This window comes from Carcharodon carcharias, chromosome 3, assembly GCF_017639515.1.
Source record: "Carcharodon carcharias isolate sCarCar2 chromosome 3, sCarCar2.pri, whole genome shotgun sequence".
Lineage (NCBI taxonomy): Eukaryota > Metazoa > Chordata > Chondrichthyes > Lamniformes > Lamnidae > Carcharodon > Carcharodon carcharias.
Genome location: NC_054469.1, coordinates 78,314,907 through 78,337,337, shown reverse-complemented (window position 1 = coordinate 78,337,337; position 22,431 = coordinate 78,314,907). Strand labels below are relative to the sequence as shown.

At 43.8% G+C, this 22,431-nt stretch overlaps 1 protein-coding gene across 1 annotated transcript in view; it reads left to right on the top strand.

Moving 5' to 3' along the window:
* Positions 1-21,496, top strand: part of kcnh8 (potassium voltage-gated channel, subfamily H (eag-related), member 8) — a 409,192-nt gene extending 387,696 nt beyond the window's left edge. The window contains exons 16-19 of the mRNA XM_041183962.1: positions 14,267-14,933; positions 17,963-18,073; positions 21,108-21,234; positions 21,349-21,496. Coding sequence (XP_041039896.1) covers positions 14,267-14,933; positions 17,963-18,073; positions 21,108-21,234; positions 21,349-21,496 — 1,053 coding nt within the window. The remainder of the gene's footprint in view (positions 1-14,266; positions 14,934-17,962; positions 18,074-21,107; positions 21,235-21,348) is intronic.
* Positions 21,497-22,431: the final 935 nt, after the last annotated feature.

The following is a 22,431-nucleotide window of genomic DNA, read 5'->3' as shown; positions in this document are numbered from 1 at the left end:
TCATCGTGCGCAATTTTACGCCCAATTGGGTCGGGCACGCGACCACCCGCAGGACGTAAAATTCTGCCCACAGAAACTAGTGTCACCTCTGCATAGATCTGAGATATAAAATACACAAATGTGCTAAGAGGGTTAGAGACTTAAATGTATTTGTAGGGTAGCTTTCTGGTTCAATTGGTCTTATATTTAAGTATCACAGCTAGAGAATTCCTTACAGGGCTAAACTGTCAGTATCTGACATTGTACAATTGGCAATACAAACATGACACTAATAATATTAACTTTTCAGGTCAATGACCTTTCAGCAGAACTCATGATGCTGTCAGATCTGCCAAGTCTTCCCAGCATTTTCTGTTTTTATTTCAGATTTCCAAAGTCCACAGTATTTTGCTCTTGAAAGGCATGGCATTAATCATTTAATAAATCGGCATGACTGGAGCAATACATTTTGAAATGCATGTGGCCACTCTGGTGATTGCTATTACTTTGATTTTAGGTAAAATCTAACAAAGGTAACAGTTACATTCCATCTTGAATGTTTGAATACCAGGGCTTACTGGTGCTTTTGGTAATTTGATTTTTGAGTCTGCATATGAGTTTAGTTATGTATAGATGCTTCAAAGAAAGGCTGGTTAGGAAAATGAAAATCTCTTAAATAAAAGCAAAATACTGCAGATCTGAAATAAAAACAGAAAATGCTGGAAAAACTCATCAGTTCTGGCAGCATCTTTGGAGAGAGAAACAATGTCAACGTTTCAAGTACAATATGACTCTTCTTTGGAATATATTTCAAAGAACAGTCATATTGGACTCGAAGTGTTATCTGTTTCTCTCTCCACAGATGATGCCAGAAGTGCTCAGTTTTTCCAGCACTTTGTTTTTATTGAAAATCTCTTAAAGGAAAGGATTACGGTGAACTTAATTAGGCCCTAAAAGTTTGCTCTGAGGTTACCCATTAGTCATAAAGCTTGAAATTTCAGGGTTGCTTCTTCATACAACAAAAGTTGTAGCTTGCTGCCAGAAGAATGGCAGAGCAAGACCTTTACGAGAAGCAGGAAGAGGAGGTGTGCCCATGAAGCTGGGACTCATTCAAAAACAAGACACAGGGAGTATAAGGAAAATGAGCTAGGTCACTATATGACCTAGACCCCAAGCAAAAGAGTTAGCCTTTATCTTTTACAAATTGGCTGGAATTTTCACCTGGATATTCCGAATTAGTAGGTGTTGCCCTTTTGGTTGTCTATGTGCCGCTGTACGCTGTACTCATAAGAACAATAACTTGTATGCTGATTTCTGCTTCACATGCTATAAACAAAACAAAAATATGAAAAGTGATGGCTGTGTAGTTTACATTATATAAGTTTTCAATATTATTTGAAGCAGAAGTTGCTCCACAGGGCTCCTTGCTACAGCTGTACACTTAACAGATGGAAATCAAAGGGCACATTTCCAAAGCATTTGCAAACCTGCATGACCAATTCAAGTCATTTTTCTTTTACTACATGTCTTTTAATGTATTTCATCTGCCTCTATTTTGTAATTGCTTTTCTGTGAAGATATGAAGGATTTAAAATATTGATATAGAAGGTGATGGAAATGGGTTCATGTGTTTAATACGGTTCAGTACATCACAGGCAAAAATCATAAAAGAACAAATATGTCAATCTTCTTAGCTTTTCATTGTAAGAATCCCTTCAGAACTTGATTCTACTTTTGCTTACACAGATGTTTCAAATTGTTTGAAGGATATGAGGTTAGCAAGCTACAACTTCCAGTTCTGAAGAAGAGTCATACGGACTCGAAATGTTAACTCTGTCTTTCTCTCCACAGATGCTGTCAGACCTGCTGAGTTTTTCCAACAATTTTTGTTTTTGTTTCACAACTTCTGCTGGGTTATGTTCTGTTTTATGACTCAGAGATAGTCAGAGATGATACACTTCAGGTTATATATCTGAACTGGAATTTTGTTCAATGCTTTAAAATGTCTGCTCTCATGCTTCCAGCTGCTTGTCTACAGCTTAGTTTCTCTTTTTCAGAAACCACGCTCAGGCTAACCTAATCACACACAGTGAACAGTCAACAGACACACATAGTCAAACACCAAACAACTGAGTAGTACAGTCTGGGACAAAACTTTCAGATCTGTGATGGAAACCAGTGTTGATGCATCATCACCATTTAGATTATAGTATAATGACTTGGATATTTTACAGCACTTCCCTGAATCTCCCGTCATAGCTTGTGTGAAACACCAATTTTCTTCTCCCTCATTAGTTAAGTCTTTTCTTTGGAGGACGGGGGAGGGCGGGGATGTTGGAGAGGTGATTTTTTTTGGAGCATCTTCTGCTCTGCAACTATTTCAATAAAGTTCTGTGAAAATCCTATTTTCAGGTGTAAACAGACTTGCTATCAAACCTTAGCTGATGTTACAGCAGCAGAATTGGAGAATCTCCAAGAGAATTTATCTCTTTGTGATCTGACACTCCCTCCAAGACAGTCCACAAGGTATACAATACTGGGTGCCTCTATGCTACCTAACTATGCTCTGCAGTGAGAACATATGAAGCCAGCATTGGAAAGGCCTGTCAGCATGATGAGGCAGACAAGACTGATGACATGGAGAGTGGTGAGAAAGGGGGAAGGCTCCAACAACTGCCTGAAGCCAGAGTTGCTTGGCAGCAGTTCATTAAAAAGCATTTCAACTGAACAATCCCTTCACTCCCTCCATGAACAGTCATATACATCTATCCAGTTCTTCCACCGTCCAATAAACAGGATCCACCCGCCATTAATATACTTGTCATCTGACATTGCAAGATCAGTACCTATGACAGGAATACACTGATCACAAAAGTTTCAAAAAATGTATAACTTCACTGGCTTGGAGAAATGCCAGGTTCAGAGTATTAGTGTATTTCTTAAATGCTGTCTTATCTACCCTCGAATTTCTGCATGTTGATTCCAAGTGATATCAGCATCGGAGCTGGAAGGCTGCTGTGATTTAGATGCTCACAGTCGGCAGCCTCCAGGAACTTGGACTTGCAAGAGCTTGACTGTTTAACAAAGTAACATGCCTCTTCCTGACACCCCCACATTTAGCCATGCATTGATTTCCCTAAAATTCCTGTTCTTCCCCATTCTAGTACACAGCTGGGGAAGTAATCCTGAGATGCACAACTTTTCCTGCTGTCAGGATACAGCTCAGCTGTCTCTGTAATCTGCGAGAGAACAGATCCTAGGAGATCTCTGATGAAATTGAAGCCCCTGTCAAAGGTAGAGGAAGTGATGGAGCCCAATATCCCTAATACTACAGACTACTGTACATTAAAAGAGCCACAGACTCCTGCAAGAAGGACATTGCTGCAGCGTGCATTGAGGTGACCAGATGCTCCATGGGTGACTGCAGAGTGTCGATGCCATGTGTCAGAATCACGTACAAGTTACTAGCAAACTCATCCATCGTCTCTGATATGTTACTGTAGCTTCCTATTTATTCGGCAATTACTGGTGCACAGAAATTATTTTTTCTTTTAAAAGCTGGGTCCCTAAAATCTGCATTTCTGCCTTCAGCAGAATTAGGACCCAAACTTGCTCTCCAGTGTGTTGCTTCCTGGTCTGTCCTTTCTACTTGAAAACTAGTCTGGCTCACTTGTGCTGTGGGAATCATCCTGTGCGAACTATTTTAACTCATTACAATGCACTGCCCAGTGTGCCAATTTATGTATTGGTGCCTGATCAAGTGATGAGATATCTTCAGGAGGACTGTACACCTCCACCTGTGCAGCAGCAGGGCCCAATGTATCTGAGGAACCTAGGCAAAAGGAATAGGATATGATGAAGCACACTGTGTCTAAGGTAAGCAGTAGCAGATGAATGGTAGTGCAGTAGAGTCCTAGAGTACTTTGCTGTGTGTGTGATTGTGAGAGCCAGAATTAAATGGAAACAAAAAAGAAAGAAAAATGCTGAAATACCTTACAGTGCAAGATCGAGTCTTGCCATCTCCAGTGCTGCATGTTCTTCCTCTAACATTGACTTTGATGATGGTGTTTTCCATTGGAGTCCAAGTTTGTAATGTGGTGTGACCGCTTCCTGTTCATCAGTTCTCCCTCCAACCATGTGTCAGCTTCTTCTGCAAGAACAGAGGCAGTGAATGAATACGTGCCCTGTTAAAGTGTTGTGAAAATAGGTAAAGAAGCTTAGTAAAGTATGCATTCTTGCAAAGATTAAGCAACAAGTATGGACAGGAAGAAGGAATTCTAAGGGCAATAGTGTTATGATATGATAGGTGGTAAATCCCAAAGGGAAACTTGGCCAAGCTATTACAACGATTTGCAATTTGGACTTTTATTACAAGAAGGTATTTGTACCGAAGTCAGAAGTAAAGAGTCCATTACCACTTTTGGAGATCTTAAATATTAAGTTAAACAATTGTTACAAAAGAAAAAAAACTTAAACACACAAGATTACAGTTACACAGTTAAATTTAGACTTACAAATTTCCCAAAAGATACCTACTTAACTTGACCCCCACATAAACACCCTTTTCCAAGCAAAATTGAAATGGATTCTTAATCTATAAAACATCCAGTAACATTACTCCAAGGCATCCTTGTTGCTATAAGGGAGGTATTTCACAGCTTCTCTCTCTCCCTCACTCAACAATGGAAATCTAAGGCTATTAGCAAAACCTTGCTTTCTGGAACAAACAAGCAGTTCTCTGCAGGGGGTGGGGGGAGGAGTGATGAGAGGCTACTTTTCACAGGTCTGTCTTTGCACAACCCATCTTTCAAGATCTCACAAGACTTCTCGCCATACAGCTTTCAATCTTTCCTTAAATATATTTTCTCCCTTTTGGTCTTTTATATCCCAATGTTTAAACTTTCTTTGGAAGTTACCTTTCCCAGAATGTAAACATCTTTCATGATGTCCTTATAGCCAGCACTTTCAAGGAAAAATATATTTAATAACTTTACCTTATTTATTTATGATTCTACCAGTTGTAAAGCCCCCAGTTATGTCTCTTTGAAATTTAGACAGCTAACACTTCAGTCCCCACTTATCTCCTAATGCAAATTCCCATTCATACGGTATCTACTTGTCAGCTGGTCCCTGTTAGGGGAGATCACTAAGTGAGTATTACTGACCAAAACAGTATGCAGCCTATCAAATGAGCGCTAGCCTGCAACTATCCTGAGCTAGACATGGGCTAAAACAGTGTTGCAGCTTGAGACCCAATAGAGCCATAGAAACGTTATGGCGCAGAAAGAGGCCATTCAGCCCATTGTGTCTGTGCCACCCATAAATAGAGAAAAAAGGAACTAGCCATTCATTTTTAATCCTACTTTCCAATACCTGGTCCATAGCTTTGCAGGTTACAGCACTTCAGGTGCATATCCAATTACCTTTTAAATGAGTTGAGTGTTTCAGCCTCAACTACCAGTTTAGGCAGTGAATTTCAGATGTCCATCACCCTCTGGGTGTAAATTGTTTTCCTCCTGTCCCCTCTAATCCTTCTACCGATCACCTTAATTCTATGCCCCCTGGTAATTGACACCCCCCCCCCCCCCAACCAAGCTAGGGGAAAAAGATCTTTCCTGTCTACTTTATCTAAGCCCCTTATAATCTCATACACCTCAATTAGATCACCCCTCAGCCTCCTTTGTTCTAAGGAAAACAACCCTCACCTATCCAATCTTTCTTCATAGCTGCAATTTTCAAGACCGGCAACATTCTTGTAAATCTCCCCTGCACCCTCTCCAGAGCAATGATGTCCTTTCTGTAATGTGATGGCCAGAACTGTACACAAAATTCTAGCTGTGGCTTAACCAGTGTTTTATACAGTTCCAACATTACATCCCTGCTTTTGTAACCAATGCCTCATCCAATAAAGGAAAGCATTCCATATGCTTTCTTTACCACCTTATCTAGCTTCCTGCCACCTTCAAGGGCGTGTGGACATGCACTCCAAGGGCTCTCACTTCCTGTACCCCACTCAATATCCTCCCATTTATTGAATATTCCCTTGCTTTGCTTTCCCTCCCCAAATGCATTAACTGACACTTCTCTGGATAGAATTGGATTTGCCACTTTTATTCCCACTCAACCAAATCATTGATACGATCCTGTAGCCAACAGCTACCCTTTTCACTATCAGCTACACGGCCGATTTTTGTGTCATCTGCAAATTCCCCAATCATGCCTCCCAAATTTAAGCCCAAATTATTAATATATACAACAAACAGCAAGGGCACCAACACTGAGCCCTGTGGAATGCCAATGGAAACTGTTATCCACTCACAAACACATCCATTGACCATTACCCTCTGTTTCCTGTCACTGAGCCAATTTTAGATCCAACTCACCACATTCCCCTGTATCCTATGGGATCTCACTTTTCTGACCAGTCTGTCATGTGGGGCCTTGTCAAATGCCTTACTGAAATCCACATATACAACATCCACTACAACACCCTCATCAATCCTCCTTGTTACTTCCTCAAAAAATTCGATAAATTACCAAGACACGATCTTCCCCTAACAAAACCATGCTGACTGTCCCTGAACAATCCGTGCCTTTCTAAGTGACAGTTTACCCTGTCTCTCAGAATTGATTCCAATAATTTGTCCATCACCGAAGTCAAACCGACAGGTCTATAATTTTCTGGCCTATCGCCTGCACCCTTTTTAAATATTGCTACAACTTTTGCAGATCTCCAATCCTCTAGTGCCTCACCTGTATCCACTGAGAATTGGAAAATGGCCCTCAGAGCATCTACTCTTTCCTCCCTGGTTTCCTTTAACAACCTGGGATACAATCCATTTGGCCCTGGTGAATTATCCACCTTCAAAGATGCCAGTCCCTCTAGCACTTCCTCTCTCACTATGCATATTCTATTTAGTATTTCACACTCTTATTCTTTAACTATAATGTCTGCATCATCCCTCTCCTTAGTGAAGACAGAGACAAAGTACTCGTTGAGAACCCTGCCCATATCTTCTGCATCAACCCACAAGTTAACATGTACATCTCTGACAGCCCTGCCCTTTCCTTAGTTATCCTCTTGCTCATAATGTACTGGTAAAACATCTTAGGATTTTCTTGGCCACCTTGTTACCTCTGTGTACCTGAAGTTTTTGGCCAAAATCATCCCCTGCCTGTATGTTTTGAAATGAATCCTCTTTTCCCTCAACAACTTAATTTGTGATGAAATCTCATTGGCCATAAACTTAAACTTTGCAAGATTAGCATACAAACATTTGGGACATTCACAGATTTGTTATCAGGGTGTGGATGGCACTGTCAAGAGCAGCATTTCTTGTTCATCCCTAAGAGCACTTGATAAGGTGGTGATGGGCCTTCTAGAAGCATTAATATCTGTATGATGAAGGTGCTTCCACAATGCTGGGATTTTGACCCAGCAATGCTGAAGGATCAGCGATACGTGTCCAGGTCAGAATGGTGTGTGACTTGGAGGGGTGCTTGAAGATGGTGATGTTCTGCTGCACCTGCTGCGATTGACCTACAAGGTGTGGGAATTTACAGGTTTGGGATGTACTGCTGAAGAAACTTGGACAATTTTCTGCCGTGGATCCTGTAGATAGCGCATACTGCACCTGTAGTATGCTGATGGCGGTGAAAACAGATGTCTAGCCTCATGGACAAAATGCTGATCAAACAGACTTGCTTTTTCCTGAGTAGCGCTGATCTTATTAAGTGTTATTACAGCTTGCATCCATCCAGGCAAGTGGAGAGTATTTCATCTTCCCCTCAAGGAGCAAAACTGGAGTCAATGGGAATCAGGGGAAAACTCTCCACTGGTTGGAGTCATACCTAGCATAAAGGAAGATGTTTGTGATTGTTGGAGGTCAGTCATTTCAGCTCCAAGACATCACTGCAAGAGTGCCTCAGGGTAGTGTCCTAGGTCCAACCATCTTTAGCTGCATCATCAATGACCTTCCTTCCACCATAAGGTCAGAAGTGGGGATGTTCACTGATGATTGCACAATGTTCAGCAACATTCACAACTTCTCAGATACTGAAGCAGCCCATGTCCAAATGCAGCAAGACCAGGACAATATCCAGGCTTGGGCTGACAAGTGGAAAGTAACATTTGCGCCACACAAAGTGCTGGGCAATGACCATCTCCAACAAGAGAGAATCCAACCATCGCCCCTTGATATTCAATGGCATTACCTTTACTGAATCCCCTACTATCAACATCCTGGGAGTTTCCACTGACCAGAAACTGAACTGGACTAGCCATATAAATACTGTGGCTATAAGAGCAGGTCAGAGGCCGGGAATCGTCCTCCCTGGCTCCCCGAAGCCTGTCTACCATCTGCAAGGTACAAGACAGTAGTATGATGGAATACTCCCCACTTGTCTGGTTGAGTGCAACTCCCACAAAACCATCCAGGACAAAGCAGCCCACTTAATTGACAGCCCCTCCACCATCGTCGCACAGTGGCAGCAGTGTGTACCATCTACAAGATGCACTGCAGGAATTCATCAAGGCTCCTTCATCAGCACCTTCTATACCCACAACCACTACCATCCAGAAGGACAAGGGCAGCAGATAGATGGGAACATCACCACCTGGAAGTTTTCCTCCAAGTCACTCACCATCCTGACCTGGAAATATATCGCCGTTCCTTCATTGTCGCTGGGTCAAAATCCTGGAACACCCTCCTTAACAGCACTGTGCGTGCAACTACACCACATGGACTGCTGCAGATCAAGAAGGCAACTAGGGATAGGCAATAAATGCTGGTCCAGCCAGCAAAGCCACATCCTGTGAGTGAATTTAAAAAAAAAAACATACTCCCACTTTAGGTGGGAATTTCTTCAAATCTTTGCTGAAACTACCTCTGTTTTTTTTTAATTCATTCACAGAATGTGGCTGGCTTTGCGAGTATTTATGACTCAACTACATTGCTGTGGTGTGGGTCTGGAGTCACAGGTAGACCTGACCAGACCAGGTAAGGATGACAGATTTCCTTCCCGAAAGGACATTAGTGAATCAGATGGGTTGTTACAACAATTGGCAATGGTTTCATGGTCATCGTTAGACTTCTAATTCCGGATTTTTATTGAATTCAAATTCCACCAACTGCCATGGCAAGATTTGAACCCAAGTCCCCAAAGCATTACTTTGGGTCTCTAGAATACTAGTCCAGCAACAACACTAATATACCATCACCTCCCCTACAAAGTGTTTTGTTTACGGTGGGCCTGATGCAAGGGTGATTCACCAAAAAAGGAACCAAGTTTGAGGGACATTAGCTTTGTGGAAAGGTTAGAGAAGATGGGATTATTCTGCTTAGAGTAGAGAAGGTTAAGCAGAGCTTTAGGGATACACATATACACATCATAAAATGTAGCAATGCTGGTTAACAAGGCCATTATAAAAGCAAACCTAGAGTTTGGGTTCTTTCCTAGAGGGGTGGAATTGAAAACAAAAGAAGTTATATTAAACTTCTACTGAAGTTTAGATGGACGGCACTTAAAGCACTGTGCACAGTTCAGGTCTCCAAATTATCAAGAAGAAATCAAGGCATTGGAGAAGATGCAAAAAAGATTCACAAGCATGATGCCAGAATTGAAAGAATACCCTTATCAGGAACTGGCTGGTGCTTTTTTTCTAGAAAAGAAAGGCTGAATGCTGATCAAATAAAGGTCTTTAAAATTTTGAAGGAATTTGACATAGTAACATAGAAAGATTAAATAAAAACAGAAAATGCTAGAAACACTCAGTAGGTCTGGCAGCAAATGTGGAGAGAGAAATAGAATCAATGGGCGGAATGTTCCGTGCCCGTTGGAGGCGGATGTGTATGGTGGCGTCAGCGGACATTATGGCAAGAAGGCCAAAAATCAGTTTCACGATGCTGTGAAACCAGATTGCAATGGTGCACTCTGCCCCTTAATGGTGGGCCGTGTTTCTGCTGTCGGACATCCGGAACTTTATTGTAATACATCTGCATCTCATTACAGGCTCTGCTCACCAGAATCATGCCCCACACTGAATCTTCCTAGCATGCCAACATGTTTCACAGTCCATAACTGACATGTGCCTGGTGAGCTGCACTTCGCTCGGGACTTCAAAGTTTGTTTGCCGACCTTGCTTCGGGCAGCACACATGGTCATCAGTGCTAGGTTTCACAGACAGCACCACATCACTTTTAGGGGGTTCACAGGCAGGTCTCTACCAAACGAGGTATAAGACGGGGGGTGGGGGGGGTGGCTTTTCAATGGCTGTAGGGCTAGGGTTTGCTTGGGGAAGGGGGAGAAGTGGCCTCAGGCGAGGGAAGAGGCTGCAGGGCAAGGGCTGTACGAGGGAAGAGGGGTATCCCAGGGTGTGTGTGAGGGCACCAGTTGATCTGTGCAAGTGGCCTCAAGATGGTAAGGGCTGAGGAAGCAGTTTGCAGAGGAGATGAGGCTAGATGGAGATGTGTGGGTGTGCATGAGAGAGAGAGTGATGATGTCCCTTGAGCTGGCAGTGAATTTTTAAAAATTTATTCACGTGAGGTGGGCTTCACTGGCTAGGCCAGCATTTATTGCCCATCCCTAATTGCCCTTGAGAAGTTGGTGGTGAGCTGACTTCTTGAACTGTTGCAGTCCCAGTGGTGTAGGTATACCCACAGTGCTGTTAGGGAGGGAGTTCCAGGATTTTGACGCAGCAACAGGGAGATGTGAGATGCCAGTGAATGTGTGATAGGCTTGAGTGTGTGAGGTTAGAGTGATGAGGTGGAAGCCTTACCCTGGCAGCACAGATGAGAACATTCATCCTCTTTCTACATTGGATGGCCAATGTCTTGTGTGCAGCACTGACACTGACCATCACTGCCATCACCTACTAAGACAGAGTGGTGATTGCTGGACCTCCTGCGGCCAGAGTGGAGGTAGGGGACATCACGGCCGGCCTTCACGGCATCCAAAAGGTATTCCAGGGACACGTCACTGAATATCGAGGCTTCAGTCTTCTTGCCTTTTGGGGTCATGTCTTCAGTGCTGCAGTCCTGGGCTGGAAGCATTGAGAGGTGTGCGTGCAGCTGCACTTTAAATATGGTGCCCGACATGAAGCGGCGAGGTGACGGCATGACAGGCAAATGAGAGCTCGCCCGCCATTGAAACAGCGTGTTTTTGGGAATGCATGATTAATGAGGCGGAATTTGGATGATATGGCGTGAAAAGCCACCATTGAAGCTGGCAGGTAAAATGTTCTTTTTCTCGCCCCGCTGCTGCATTTAGTGCAAATCTGGGATGATTCTGCCCAATGTTTCAGGTCTATGACCTGAATCCAATAAAGCCAATGGGAAATTCAGGAGAAACCTCTTTATCGAGAGAGTGGAACTCACTGCCACCTAGAATATTTAAGACAAATGGGATAGATGGACATAAGGGAAGGCTAGATAAGGATAGGGTTAGATGAAATGAGGTAGGAAGAGGCTTGTGTGGAGCATAACTACCAACATGGATCACTTGGTCTGTTTTTGCATTGCGCTGGTGTTTACAGGGTTGAGGTTTTGTAGTGAGGGAGGATGAGTTATGGTTGAGAAAGCTGGAAGTTTAGACTATGTAGTGTGCATGTTTTTTACAAACCAATTCCACGTGTGGAAACCAACCAGAAAGATAGACATAGGTGTCTGTTGGGCAGCAAATGCTGCACTAAAGGACACAGCCCAAGGGTGCATGACTATTAGGAGTGGACATTGTGGGGGGAGCAAGGGGGTCTGCTGTAAATAGTAGGGGTTTGGGGAGAGTTTGGAGATATGGTAGAGGTCAGAGGCAGAGATGGAGCAACAGGTCAGAGTCAGAGATTAGGAGTGCAGGAATGGGGAGATTGTGATCTTCAGCCCCTATGATCATTAAAGGTGTCAGTAATCAAGGGAAGGCTGATGACGAAGGTTTAATGTTGAGAAATTTGCGGGGTGTGGTCAGTGATGGGAGTTTAGTGACATGGGAGTTGGCAATAGAGGATGTTAGTGATGGGGTGTAGATATTGTGGTATCAGGAATGGGGAGCTCAGTGATTGCAGGCAGGTCGGTGATGGGGTGGTCAGTGTTGGGAGTATTGCAAGTGATTATTGGGGGTGGGGGCAGGGATGTTGATGTGCAATTCAGTGATGGGTGTCAGCGGGCGATTGGGCCAGGTTGTGATTGTGGGTCTCAAAGGGAAATATTGGTGGGAGTGTGGTATTTACATGTTAGTTTGTTGGGCCTGGAAGAAATGCAACTGCTTCTCCTTGTCAGTAAGCTGTGGTGTAAAGGCCACTTACCAGCCTTTCTTGTCTCCCTGTAGTTACTGGGTTTCCAAAGGCCCAGGAAACCCAGCATGTGTTAAAAATTGAAATCTTGTTAAAATGGAGGCACACAGACTCCTTCAAAGCTTCAATGATGGACCCACCTCCCAAGAGTGGATTGGTCGCCCACCCCCAGCCAGCCTTCATTAAAACTAAAACTGGGCAGATTTTGAGATGTGTTAATTTCCTGTTTCAGTGTTATTACTTAAACTTCTAAACCACCGCAAGGGTATATGTACTTGCAGCATTTCCAGAAAGCATAGAAAACTTGGTCAAATTTACCAAAAAGAGTACAAAATACAGTTATATTTGCATGTTCTAACAAGGAAAAGGTACAATCAGTGTTCTTGTAGTGTTCAATTATTCTGTGTTCAATTATGGGTGTCTGGTAACTGATCTAAGCTTACTGTGCTTGATTGATTAAGCCTGGGTGTAGACTCAGAGCTAAAGTAAATAGACACCACACAAGCTACCAGAAGCTGAGCTGTAAGCATGAGTGCAGGCATTTTGTGATTGTAGATATATTTTAAAACTCTTGTAAATAAACCTGTTGCACACTTAGAAACTAATGCCATCTCTACACTGCTAAAATATACAACAAAATGGTGCTCACAATCCGGAAAGCAAAACCTGAAAGACTGGCGGAGGCTGATTGAGCTACAACTTACAAGGGAATTGGACATATTCTTGAAAAGGAGAAAGCTTACAGGGCTATGGGGAACAAGTAGGGGAGTGGGACTTGGATAACTCTTTCAGACAGCTATACAGACATGGCCTGAATGGCCAGCTTCCATGCCATATGTTTGGATGATAGGACGCATACAGTCTATCAGGTGGGAAGAAGTTTGTAACTGGTTCCTTGAAAACAGGATACCCCTCAAAAAATGTGTTCATAAAGACACATGAAAGAAAGGAAGAAAAAAGCACTGGAATTTTCCAGCCCCTCACGCCTGAGGGCTCTTCTGGTTCCTCTGAGGTGAACAGCGATTTCAATGGCTTGCCGGCCCTGCCATGGGGAGCTGGAAAATTCTGGGCATAGAGCCGGAAGTAGACAGTTCAGCCCCTCAAATCTGTTTAAGTCCCACTCCAAAGACTTGAGTTTAAAATCTAAGATGACACTCCAGTGCCAGTACTAAGGGAGGGCTGCATGGTCAGAGGTGCCATTTTTTAGCTGAGGTGGGCGGAAAAGATCACATGCCACTGTTTTGGAGAAAATCAAGGGAGTTTCATCACAACATCACTAAAGTAGAATTTCTAGTCATTGTCACTCATATTACTGATTGTGGGGCCTTATTGTGCACACATTGGCTGCCATGTTTCCTCATTACAAGAGTGATTACATTTCATTGGCTGTAAAACAATTTGGGATGTCCTGTGGTCATGAAGGGTGCTATATAAGTACAATTTTTTTCTATTTTTCAATTAGATCATGGCTGATCTGTACTTCATCACTGTTTACCTGCATTTGATTTAAACTCCTTGGTACCTTTACCTAATAAAAGTCTGTCAAGATAATACATGCAGAAACATTACACTAGCACTATCAGAACCAGATTTTGTCTTACAGCTGCCCTTCCTGTTATCGGAATTTATGTGGCATTTCTTAGTCATTGCTCCATGCATTAGCATGCGTTAAAGTTAGTGCATGAGTTATCAAAGCCGTACTTTTCTCTAGGGCACAAAGATGCCACATGGCATACAATGCAGATAGACTGTAGACAAATATATGTTTACAGTGCCCTTTATATACAGAACTCTAATTAACCACAAGGTACTCTCAGCATTTCCAGAACGCATAGAAAATTTGGTCAAATTTATTTAAGAGCACAGACAATAGTTGCATTTGCATATTCTCACAAGAAAAAGGTACCATCAGTGTGTTCAAGTGCAGTACATTATTATTTATACTTCTCAGTTTGATTGGCACTGTGTAAATAAAATCAGTGACAAAGTACTTTTTTTTAACAGATGGGTAACCTAACTCAAGAAGTGTCTCAATTAGGCAAAGACCTTCACAATATAATGCATCTTTTGGAAAGCGTTTTGACAGCACAGAAAAGCACACCTTTCTGGCCTGTTCATGGTGCTCACATGGCCCATTCAGTGGACAACTTGAAACCAAGAATGGCTTGGACATCACATCAGCCTTGTTTTCATATGCAGGGAGGGACAGCCTCTTGCACTACAACAAACCCATCGCAAAACTCAACAGCAGCGGGCATGAGGTCTTTGGATCCAGGTGTTCAATACAGTAACCCTCAAGGACTAGGAATGATTTCACAAAGACCTATGGAAAATGATCATTACCATGCCTTGTCCACACCAGTCCATTCTCAGCATTGCCAGTCACCCCAAGGTGACCGCTTACCACTTGTTAGATGTGTATCTCCACACTCTGACACCACGTTAACCCCTCTTCAGTCTATGTCGGTAACCCTTTCATCTTCAGCAAGTTCATCACCTGAGAGATCGATTCCACTGGTGTTTCCCTGCAAATCTGAAGAGAGTAGCAGCTCCAACCTGGGCCCAGTCAGTTCATCAGACCTTGGAAATTCACCAGATTCCTGGGAACTTGAAGGGATGTCAGGTATCTCTTTATCAAACATCGCAGCTTCGTCTGTAGAGGTTGTGACAGGTACACAGAAATTTAAGAATGACAGTGCCATTAACTTGTAATGATAATGATGAATTAACAAGTACTGAAAAGTACTGAAAAACATGGCCTGCAGCTGTCAGTCCTAAATATATCATTATTGCATAAGTGCAATATTCTTCTGCATTCCACTGATATTGCAGAGGTAAGAGTCACAGAAATTGACTTCAAGGGAACACTGGAAATTGAACTTTATTTGAAATAAAGTGATGAAAATATAGCCGATTAATCTTCAGTGGAGAAAAAGTCATAAAACAGTTTTCAGGAGCATGCTTATGAATCTATAACTATTTGAGCACAAAACTAGTTTGCTTGTCTGGCCTGCAAACTCCCAGGGTGATCTAAGACCCTTGCAGCCTCAGGACAGCTGGAAATCAAGGGCAGCAGAATAAAAATGGCTTTTGTAGCAGAGGTAATTCTTCCCAAAAGCAAAGGTTTTTTTTAAAATAAAGTCTATGCTGAAGTATCCCAGATAGATATGAATTGGGCCGTTTGCTCTGGGTGGTCAGGCGTCCTGTTGATTCAGTTCTCTTCATGACAAGGCACAGGGACAATTATCGCTGCATGCTGTCTCCTAGACAATCAGTAAACTACAGCTGGTAGCAGAAGGTTAGTTGCTGCACATTGTATCATGTAAATCAATTTGTTCAATTATTTATCAAAAATGACTATTTTTATACATTTGGTATGGACACTGTATTTAAGTCACATGTTTATAATGAAACCTTTTTGTGGCAAAGCTTGAAAGAAAACTCAAATGCATTACAAAAATCCTATTTATGCTGTTAGCTCAGAAATAATTGGAAAAAAGTTATTTAAGGCACTGTGGTTAAAAAGGTATGTAAAGAATTAGGTTACTTAGAATCGGTTGCATGCTACCTATGAATGTACCTGCAGTGATCAAATTATAATAACTAAAACTAATAGAGAATGACACTTATTTATTGCTTATATTTCAATAACACATTGTAGGGAATGTCAAACAAAATCATGTAATCCCAGAAATAGGTACAAATATAGAAAAGCTCACTAACTTTAAAAGTATTTCATGTTCTTTTGGATTCTTACCATTTAATAAAAAGAACTTGATAACTTTGTATGCAGTGTTGCATAGATGGTTTCTATTTTGTATGGATTGTGTTCCCTGTGCAAATTTGTTTATTTTATTGTTCAAAAACTAATAATACCTCAATACCTTTGTTTTTAACTGCATATGAGAATCCCATTTAGAGTGATGAGTAGAAATACTAGCCTCTTTCACTCTCTCTGGTTGTTACCAACAATTCGCAATATGGGCTGTTAGGCATCTCTGTGACATAGAGTTCCTGAACATGCAAAGTGCAAAGAAATAAGTCTCAGACCACATCCCCAGTCAGCAAAAAAAGGCCAACAAATTCAATAATCCCTTAAAGCGGATGTGCAGAAGGTAGGGTGTGCGTTACATGCAAACTTGGTGCTAACATCTCATTATTATGTATCGGGGAGCAGCCAGTGCTACCCAATCTGATTATTGACTAAGTGACTGTTTTGGTTGCTGGGGGGCCGGGGGGGTGGGTCGGTGGGGGAATGGTGTTAATGTAATCAAGCACCTCTGGTTATACTTAAAGGGAAGATACACTATGGTTACAGGCAAATGAAAAACTTTTTAAGGCACAGAGAGGGCAACCATGTTGTTTGATATACTTTTGAAAGTCTTGGACTAGGCAGTCGGCAAGAAGAAGGAGATCCTGTTCCCCCAGGAGGCAGAAGGCCACCCAGACAACACCCAACCTGCAGTGGGAAGAGATGCAGAAGAGATCAATGCTAGGAACTTAACTCCAAGGACATGACTTCAGTGCTGTAAAATAGTTTCATTTGAAAGCAGAATACTGCGGAAGCTGGAAATCTGAAATAAAAACAGAAGACGCTAGAAAAAAACTCAACAGATCAGGCAACATTTATGTAGAGAGAGAGACAAATAGAGTTCAGATTTCAGGGTGGTAACCTTTCATCAGAACTGGGATAAGTTAGAGATATAATAGGTTTTGAGAAAGGAGCAGGTGGCACAAGGACAAATGAAGGTCTCTGATAAGGGTGGAAGGCAGGAGAGATTAAATGACAGAATAGTTAGTCCTCCAAGGCCAAAGAAAATGGAATGGAACCAGAAAGGAAACAAAGGAACAAAAGATGTGCCTAGAGCAGATGTGCTGCTGACTGCAAGAAAAGAAACAAAAAAAAGAAAGTAAGGGAATCAAAATGGGGACAGAGTTTACGTTTGAAATTTTTGAACTCAACATTGAGTAGGCTCTGAAGTGTTTAATGGAATGATAAGGTGCCCTTTCTCAAGCTTATGTTGAACCTCATTGGAACAGTGCAGCAGGCCGAGGACAGAGGTGTCAGCATGAGAACAGGGTAAAGAATTAAAATGACACCAGAAGATCAGGGTTATGCTGGCAGACAGAATGGAGGTGTTCCACAAAGCAGTCACTTAATCTGCATTTGGTCTCCCCAATATAAAGGAGACCACATTGTGAGCAGTAGACTAGATTGAAAGAAGTACAAGTAAATCGCTGCTTCACCTGTCATTTTAATTCTGCACTATTCTCATGAAGCTCAATGTAAGCTTCAGGAACAGCATCCCATCTTTCCATCAGGCACTTCACAGCCTTCTGGATTCAACACTGAATTCACCAATTTTAGATTGTAAACTGTCCCCATTTTGTTTCCTTTTCTTGTTTCATTTGATTTTGTGAGCACACATTTGCTCTAGCGACATATTTTGTTTCTTTGTTTCTTTTCATGCCCCGTCTCCATTCCTTTTGGCCCTGGAGGAATATTTCTGTCCTCAACCTACTGCACTGTTCTAGCGAAGCTCAGCATAAGCTTCAAGAATAGCACCTCATCTTTGGCCCAGAGGACTCATTTTTCTTTCATTCAATCTCTCCTGTCTTCCAGCTTGTCACAGGCCTTCCCTTTGCCCTTGTCCCGCCCACTCCTTGCTCAAAACCTATTACACCTCCAACTTTTCACAGTTCTAATGAAAGGTCACCGACCTGAAACATTGGGTTGCAACTTCCTTGGAGTGACAGAAATTGCCAAATTTCTTCTGTGCCTGTCTCGTCTGAGCTTCCACCTCAGGCCAGGTGAGATACAGGCAGTGCAGCTGTCACCAAAGTCCAGCATCGAAGTCCAGCACCGTCGAATTGAAGAAGGACACGTCCCCCTTTTTATAGCACTAGCTGCCATAAAGCAGATAAGTTTAAAGGTCCCATTGAAATTGACAGGCCAGAGAGAAGGTAAGAACCTAAGGTAAGTGAAAATGATTGGGAGGTAGACGTGACCGGAGGTCGAGTGGGGGTGGGTGGAGGTGGTCGGACATTGGGGCGGTGTGGGGGGAGTCGGACACAGGGAGAGGGTGCAACAGGCCGGACATTCTTCGGGTTGGGAGGGGTCAGACATTCGGGGGTGTTTTGGGGAGAGGGGGTTCGGACATTGTGGGAGGGGAGGGGGATGCAGCGGACCAGACATTCGTGAGGGTAGGGAGAGGTGGGTCAGATATCGGGAGGGCGGGGGGGGTGGGGGGTGGTGGGTGATGGTCGGACATCAGGAGGGGTTGGAGCGGGGCAGATATTCTTGGGCTGGGGATGTTAGACATTAAGATGGCTGGAGGGATCAGACATCAGGAGGGGGTGGAGCAGGATGGACATTCGGGTGGAGTGGAGGGGCTGGGGGTGGTCGGACATCGGGTGGGGTGGGTGAGTCAGGCATTCATGGGGCTGGGTGTTTGGAATTTCGGGGGCTGTGGGTCAAACATGTGTGGGGGGCGGGGGATCGGGTGGCAAGGCGAGCCCAAGGGCGGAGGTGTCATGTGAGCATGTGAGGAATTCCATGCAGGTGGGGGAATCCCATGGGGAGTCGGTGGGTGGGGATTATCTGTGGGGTCATCTGGGAGTTTAGGGCTGCAGGGGGAGCCCTGTGGGGGGATTGGTCTGGGTCTTTCCAATAGTTACCCAGAATTTAGAAGAGATTTTAATTCTTCTAACTTTTTCTGGGTAGCTATTGGCATAACCCTGGTGGAACCATCCAAACGTCTGTGCACTTCTGGATAATTGCAAACCCTTACCTGGGAACTTCCCAGAGGGATTCCCCAGTGCATCTTTGTGGTGCCCCCACAAATCCGATGGCAGGGAGTTTGGAGGTTATGGCCTGTTAATTCTGTTTTTCTCTTTCTCTCTACACAGATGCTGCCTGACAATCTGAGTTTTCTTTTCCAGCGTATTCTGTTTTTATTTCTGTAAAAAAAAGTTTAATGACCTCACCAAAGTTGTCAAGGTAAGAATCCTACTTCTCATCTCAATTACTCTTTTCTTAGTTGCACTATCTGAAGCCTTGCTGGTCACAATATGTGCTCCCCCCACTTCATCCACTTTGGATCTAAGAAAGATAGATAAGAGTATTTTCTAAATGGTGAAAAGGTGGCAGCTGTGAGCAGCAGAGAGATTTAAAAGTCCAAGTACAGAACTCATAGACAGGTACAAAAAATAATTTAAAGGCTAATGCAATGTTGGCTTTTATCTCAAGGGGACTGGAGTACCTTTTATGTTAAGATTATATCAAGCTCTGGTTAAACACTTTTTGGAGAGCTGTGTTCCATCTTGGACACTGTATCTCAGGAAGGATATATTAACCTTGGAGGGAGTGCAGTGCGGATTCATCAGAATAGTTCCTGGGTTAAACAAATTAAATTATGGAGGCTGCATAGACCAGAATTATATTCCCTTGGGTATAGAAGATTAAGGGGTGATCTAATTGATGTGTTTAAGATGATTAAAGAAGTTAATAAAGTAGATAGAGAGAAACTATTGCCTCTGGTAAAGGAGTCCGGAACAAAGGGTTCAACCTTAAAATTAGAGCTAGGCCATTCAGGAGTAATGTCAGGAAGCATTACTTCACACAAAGGATAGTGAAAAGCTGGAACTCTCTCCCCTCAAAAGTTGTTGAGGATAGGTCACATGAAAATGTCAAACTGACACAGATGTTAGGTAACGGTATTAAGGGTTATGACAAATAAATGGAGTTAAGGCACAGATCAGCCATAATCTCATTGAATGGCAGGACATGCTGAGGGGCTGAATGGCCTACTCTTATTTTTATGTTCCCAAGTTCACTCTGTTATAACTATTGCACCACAATTCACTCCTCATCTTTCTCCTCCTAATCACACACTCTGAACCCCGTACTCTTAATTATTCCTGTTAACAATTATGCATATATGGAATATAGATGTTAGATATTTTGGGTGGGACTTACCTTTCCGGGCACCAAGTGTGGTGGTGAGCCACCCGCAGTGGCGGGTTTTACTTCATCAACAGGAAACATATCGTATCGTGGGCTTCTGATTCGCTTGCCCCGCTGTAACCTCAGCGATCATCACTCTGGGTGCCATATTTAAACTGCACTCACGCACAGCTTTCTGAATGTCTGCAGCCCAGGACTGCCCCAGACGAGAGATGGCCCCCAAAGCCAAGAGCCATCTGCCCCCAAGTTTAGAGACACCTCGCTGGGCCACCTTGTGGATGCCCTAGAGGCCTGCTGGGAGGTGCTCTACCCCCATGATGGCGGGGGGTGGGGGGGTGGTGGGGGGTTGGTGGGGGGGGGGGGGCACCTTTCAAATGTGGCATGGGAGGTGGTGTCCATGACAGTGAGCATCAACACAGCACAGAAGAGGTCAGTCATTTGGTGCAGAAAGAGGATGAATGATCTCATCCATTCCACTGGGATAAGTCAACCAGCTCATCACTCTCAACTCACACACTCAAGCTCATCAGACATTAGAAGGATGTAGATATCACACATTGCCAGCTAAAGGGACATCACCACTTAGTCTCTCACATGTCCATCTGGGATCATATCCTGTGTAGCTCACGTCCTCATCCCGTGCACGGCTCCCTCTGTCTTTACACAGGACAAGCTCATCCACAAAGGAGGGACAGGTCCTAGACCGGGGGAGATATGGCTGAAATAATGCCCCACACTCCCTTTGAGGAACAGGTTGCTGAGTTGGCCGAAGAGGACTGGGACCATTCATGTGGCGACAGTTGACGACACCCAAGTGAGGATCCTGCACTAGCTGATCCCTCAGACAATGATTTATGAGTCCATTGTCCTGTTTTCAAGTCACCTGCCTTGCACTAATGTTCTCTACTCTTTTCCATTGGCACCTCTGGAAAGTGCCCCAGGGACACCACAAGCCTGCCCCTCATCTCCAGCCTGAGGACACCTTGGATGAGGATGCTGAAGAAACGTGTGTAGAAGACCCGTCACAGTGCTCACCCACACCCCCCACCAGCACAGAGACGCACACCTCGGTGGGACCTAGTTCGAGAGCAGGCTCAGGGTCACAAACTTTTGAGCACAGCAGGCAATCTGGTCTACAGCAGGCAGAGGCAGGGGCGTCCAAGGTCACCAGCACTTGGAGGATTGCTGGAGGTCAGGATTCTGCTGAATCCGAGTCTGATGACAAGCTTCCGGACTTGGTGCTAACTCAGGTGGTGGATCTGCAGTGACAGTCAGGGGAATATTAGGAAGGGTTGTTAGCTGCTTTCCACAGATTGCAGCATACGATGGAGGAGTCTGTCCATGTTCAGTCTGAGGTTGTAGTGCTGGCTTTCCATCGCACCGAGGTCAACACTGGAAGACATGGAGACCTTGGTCCAGGACATAGCGCCTGTGCTGCTGCAGGAGTTGCACTCTATCACTGTAGGCATTGATGGCATCCAACAGTGGCTACGTGAGATCTCGCTCCAGCTGCCCCTTGCCTCAAGTGTCAGCCAGGGGACCTCAGGCACCCATGGGAAGGAGGACCATCAGCTGGACACTCAGGCATCATCTACCCAGGTGACTCCAGGAATGTCCACTTTATCCCAATATCCTCTTCCTGTGGCTTCATCACCTCCAGCTCCATAGGCCGAGGAGAGTGCACTTGCCCCACAGCAGGAGACCAAAGCAGGCCAGGGCCCTCCAGGTCTCAGCTCTCAAGAGGACATTCACCAAAGTCATCACAGACAATAGAGCGTATCAGTTAGCAGGCTTCCACTGTGGATGTCAGGAATGCATCAAGTAGGGTTAAGAAGACCAAGAAATATTAGGAGCACAACGGTGGCACGGGTGTTCACCACATGTATATATTTCTCACCACTGTAAATAGAAAGGCATCCATTTCATTTCTCCTCTTGTGTTATGCCTCCCCTTTATGCTGAGCTGTGTTATATTCAATCAGGTGTAACACTATGGTCTCTCCCTCCACTTATTGCAGATGTCGCTATCATGTGCCTCTGTTCAATGTACTGTGCATTCATCTCACCACAGTGCATGTCTGTTCTCACATCAGTGATGCCTCACCCTCAATGTAAAGTGTTCTGGTGGAAGGCAACTCGTTCACATGCTTTGCTGGGTCATGTCATGTTCACCCTTGGCTGTGTAAGTTTGAGGCTGAGTGTTC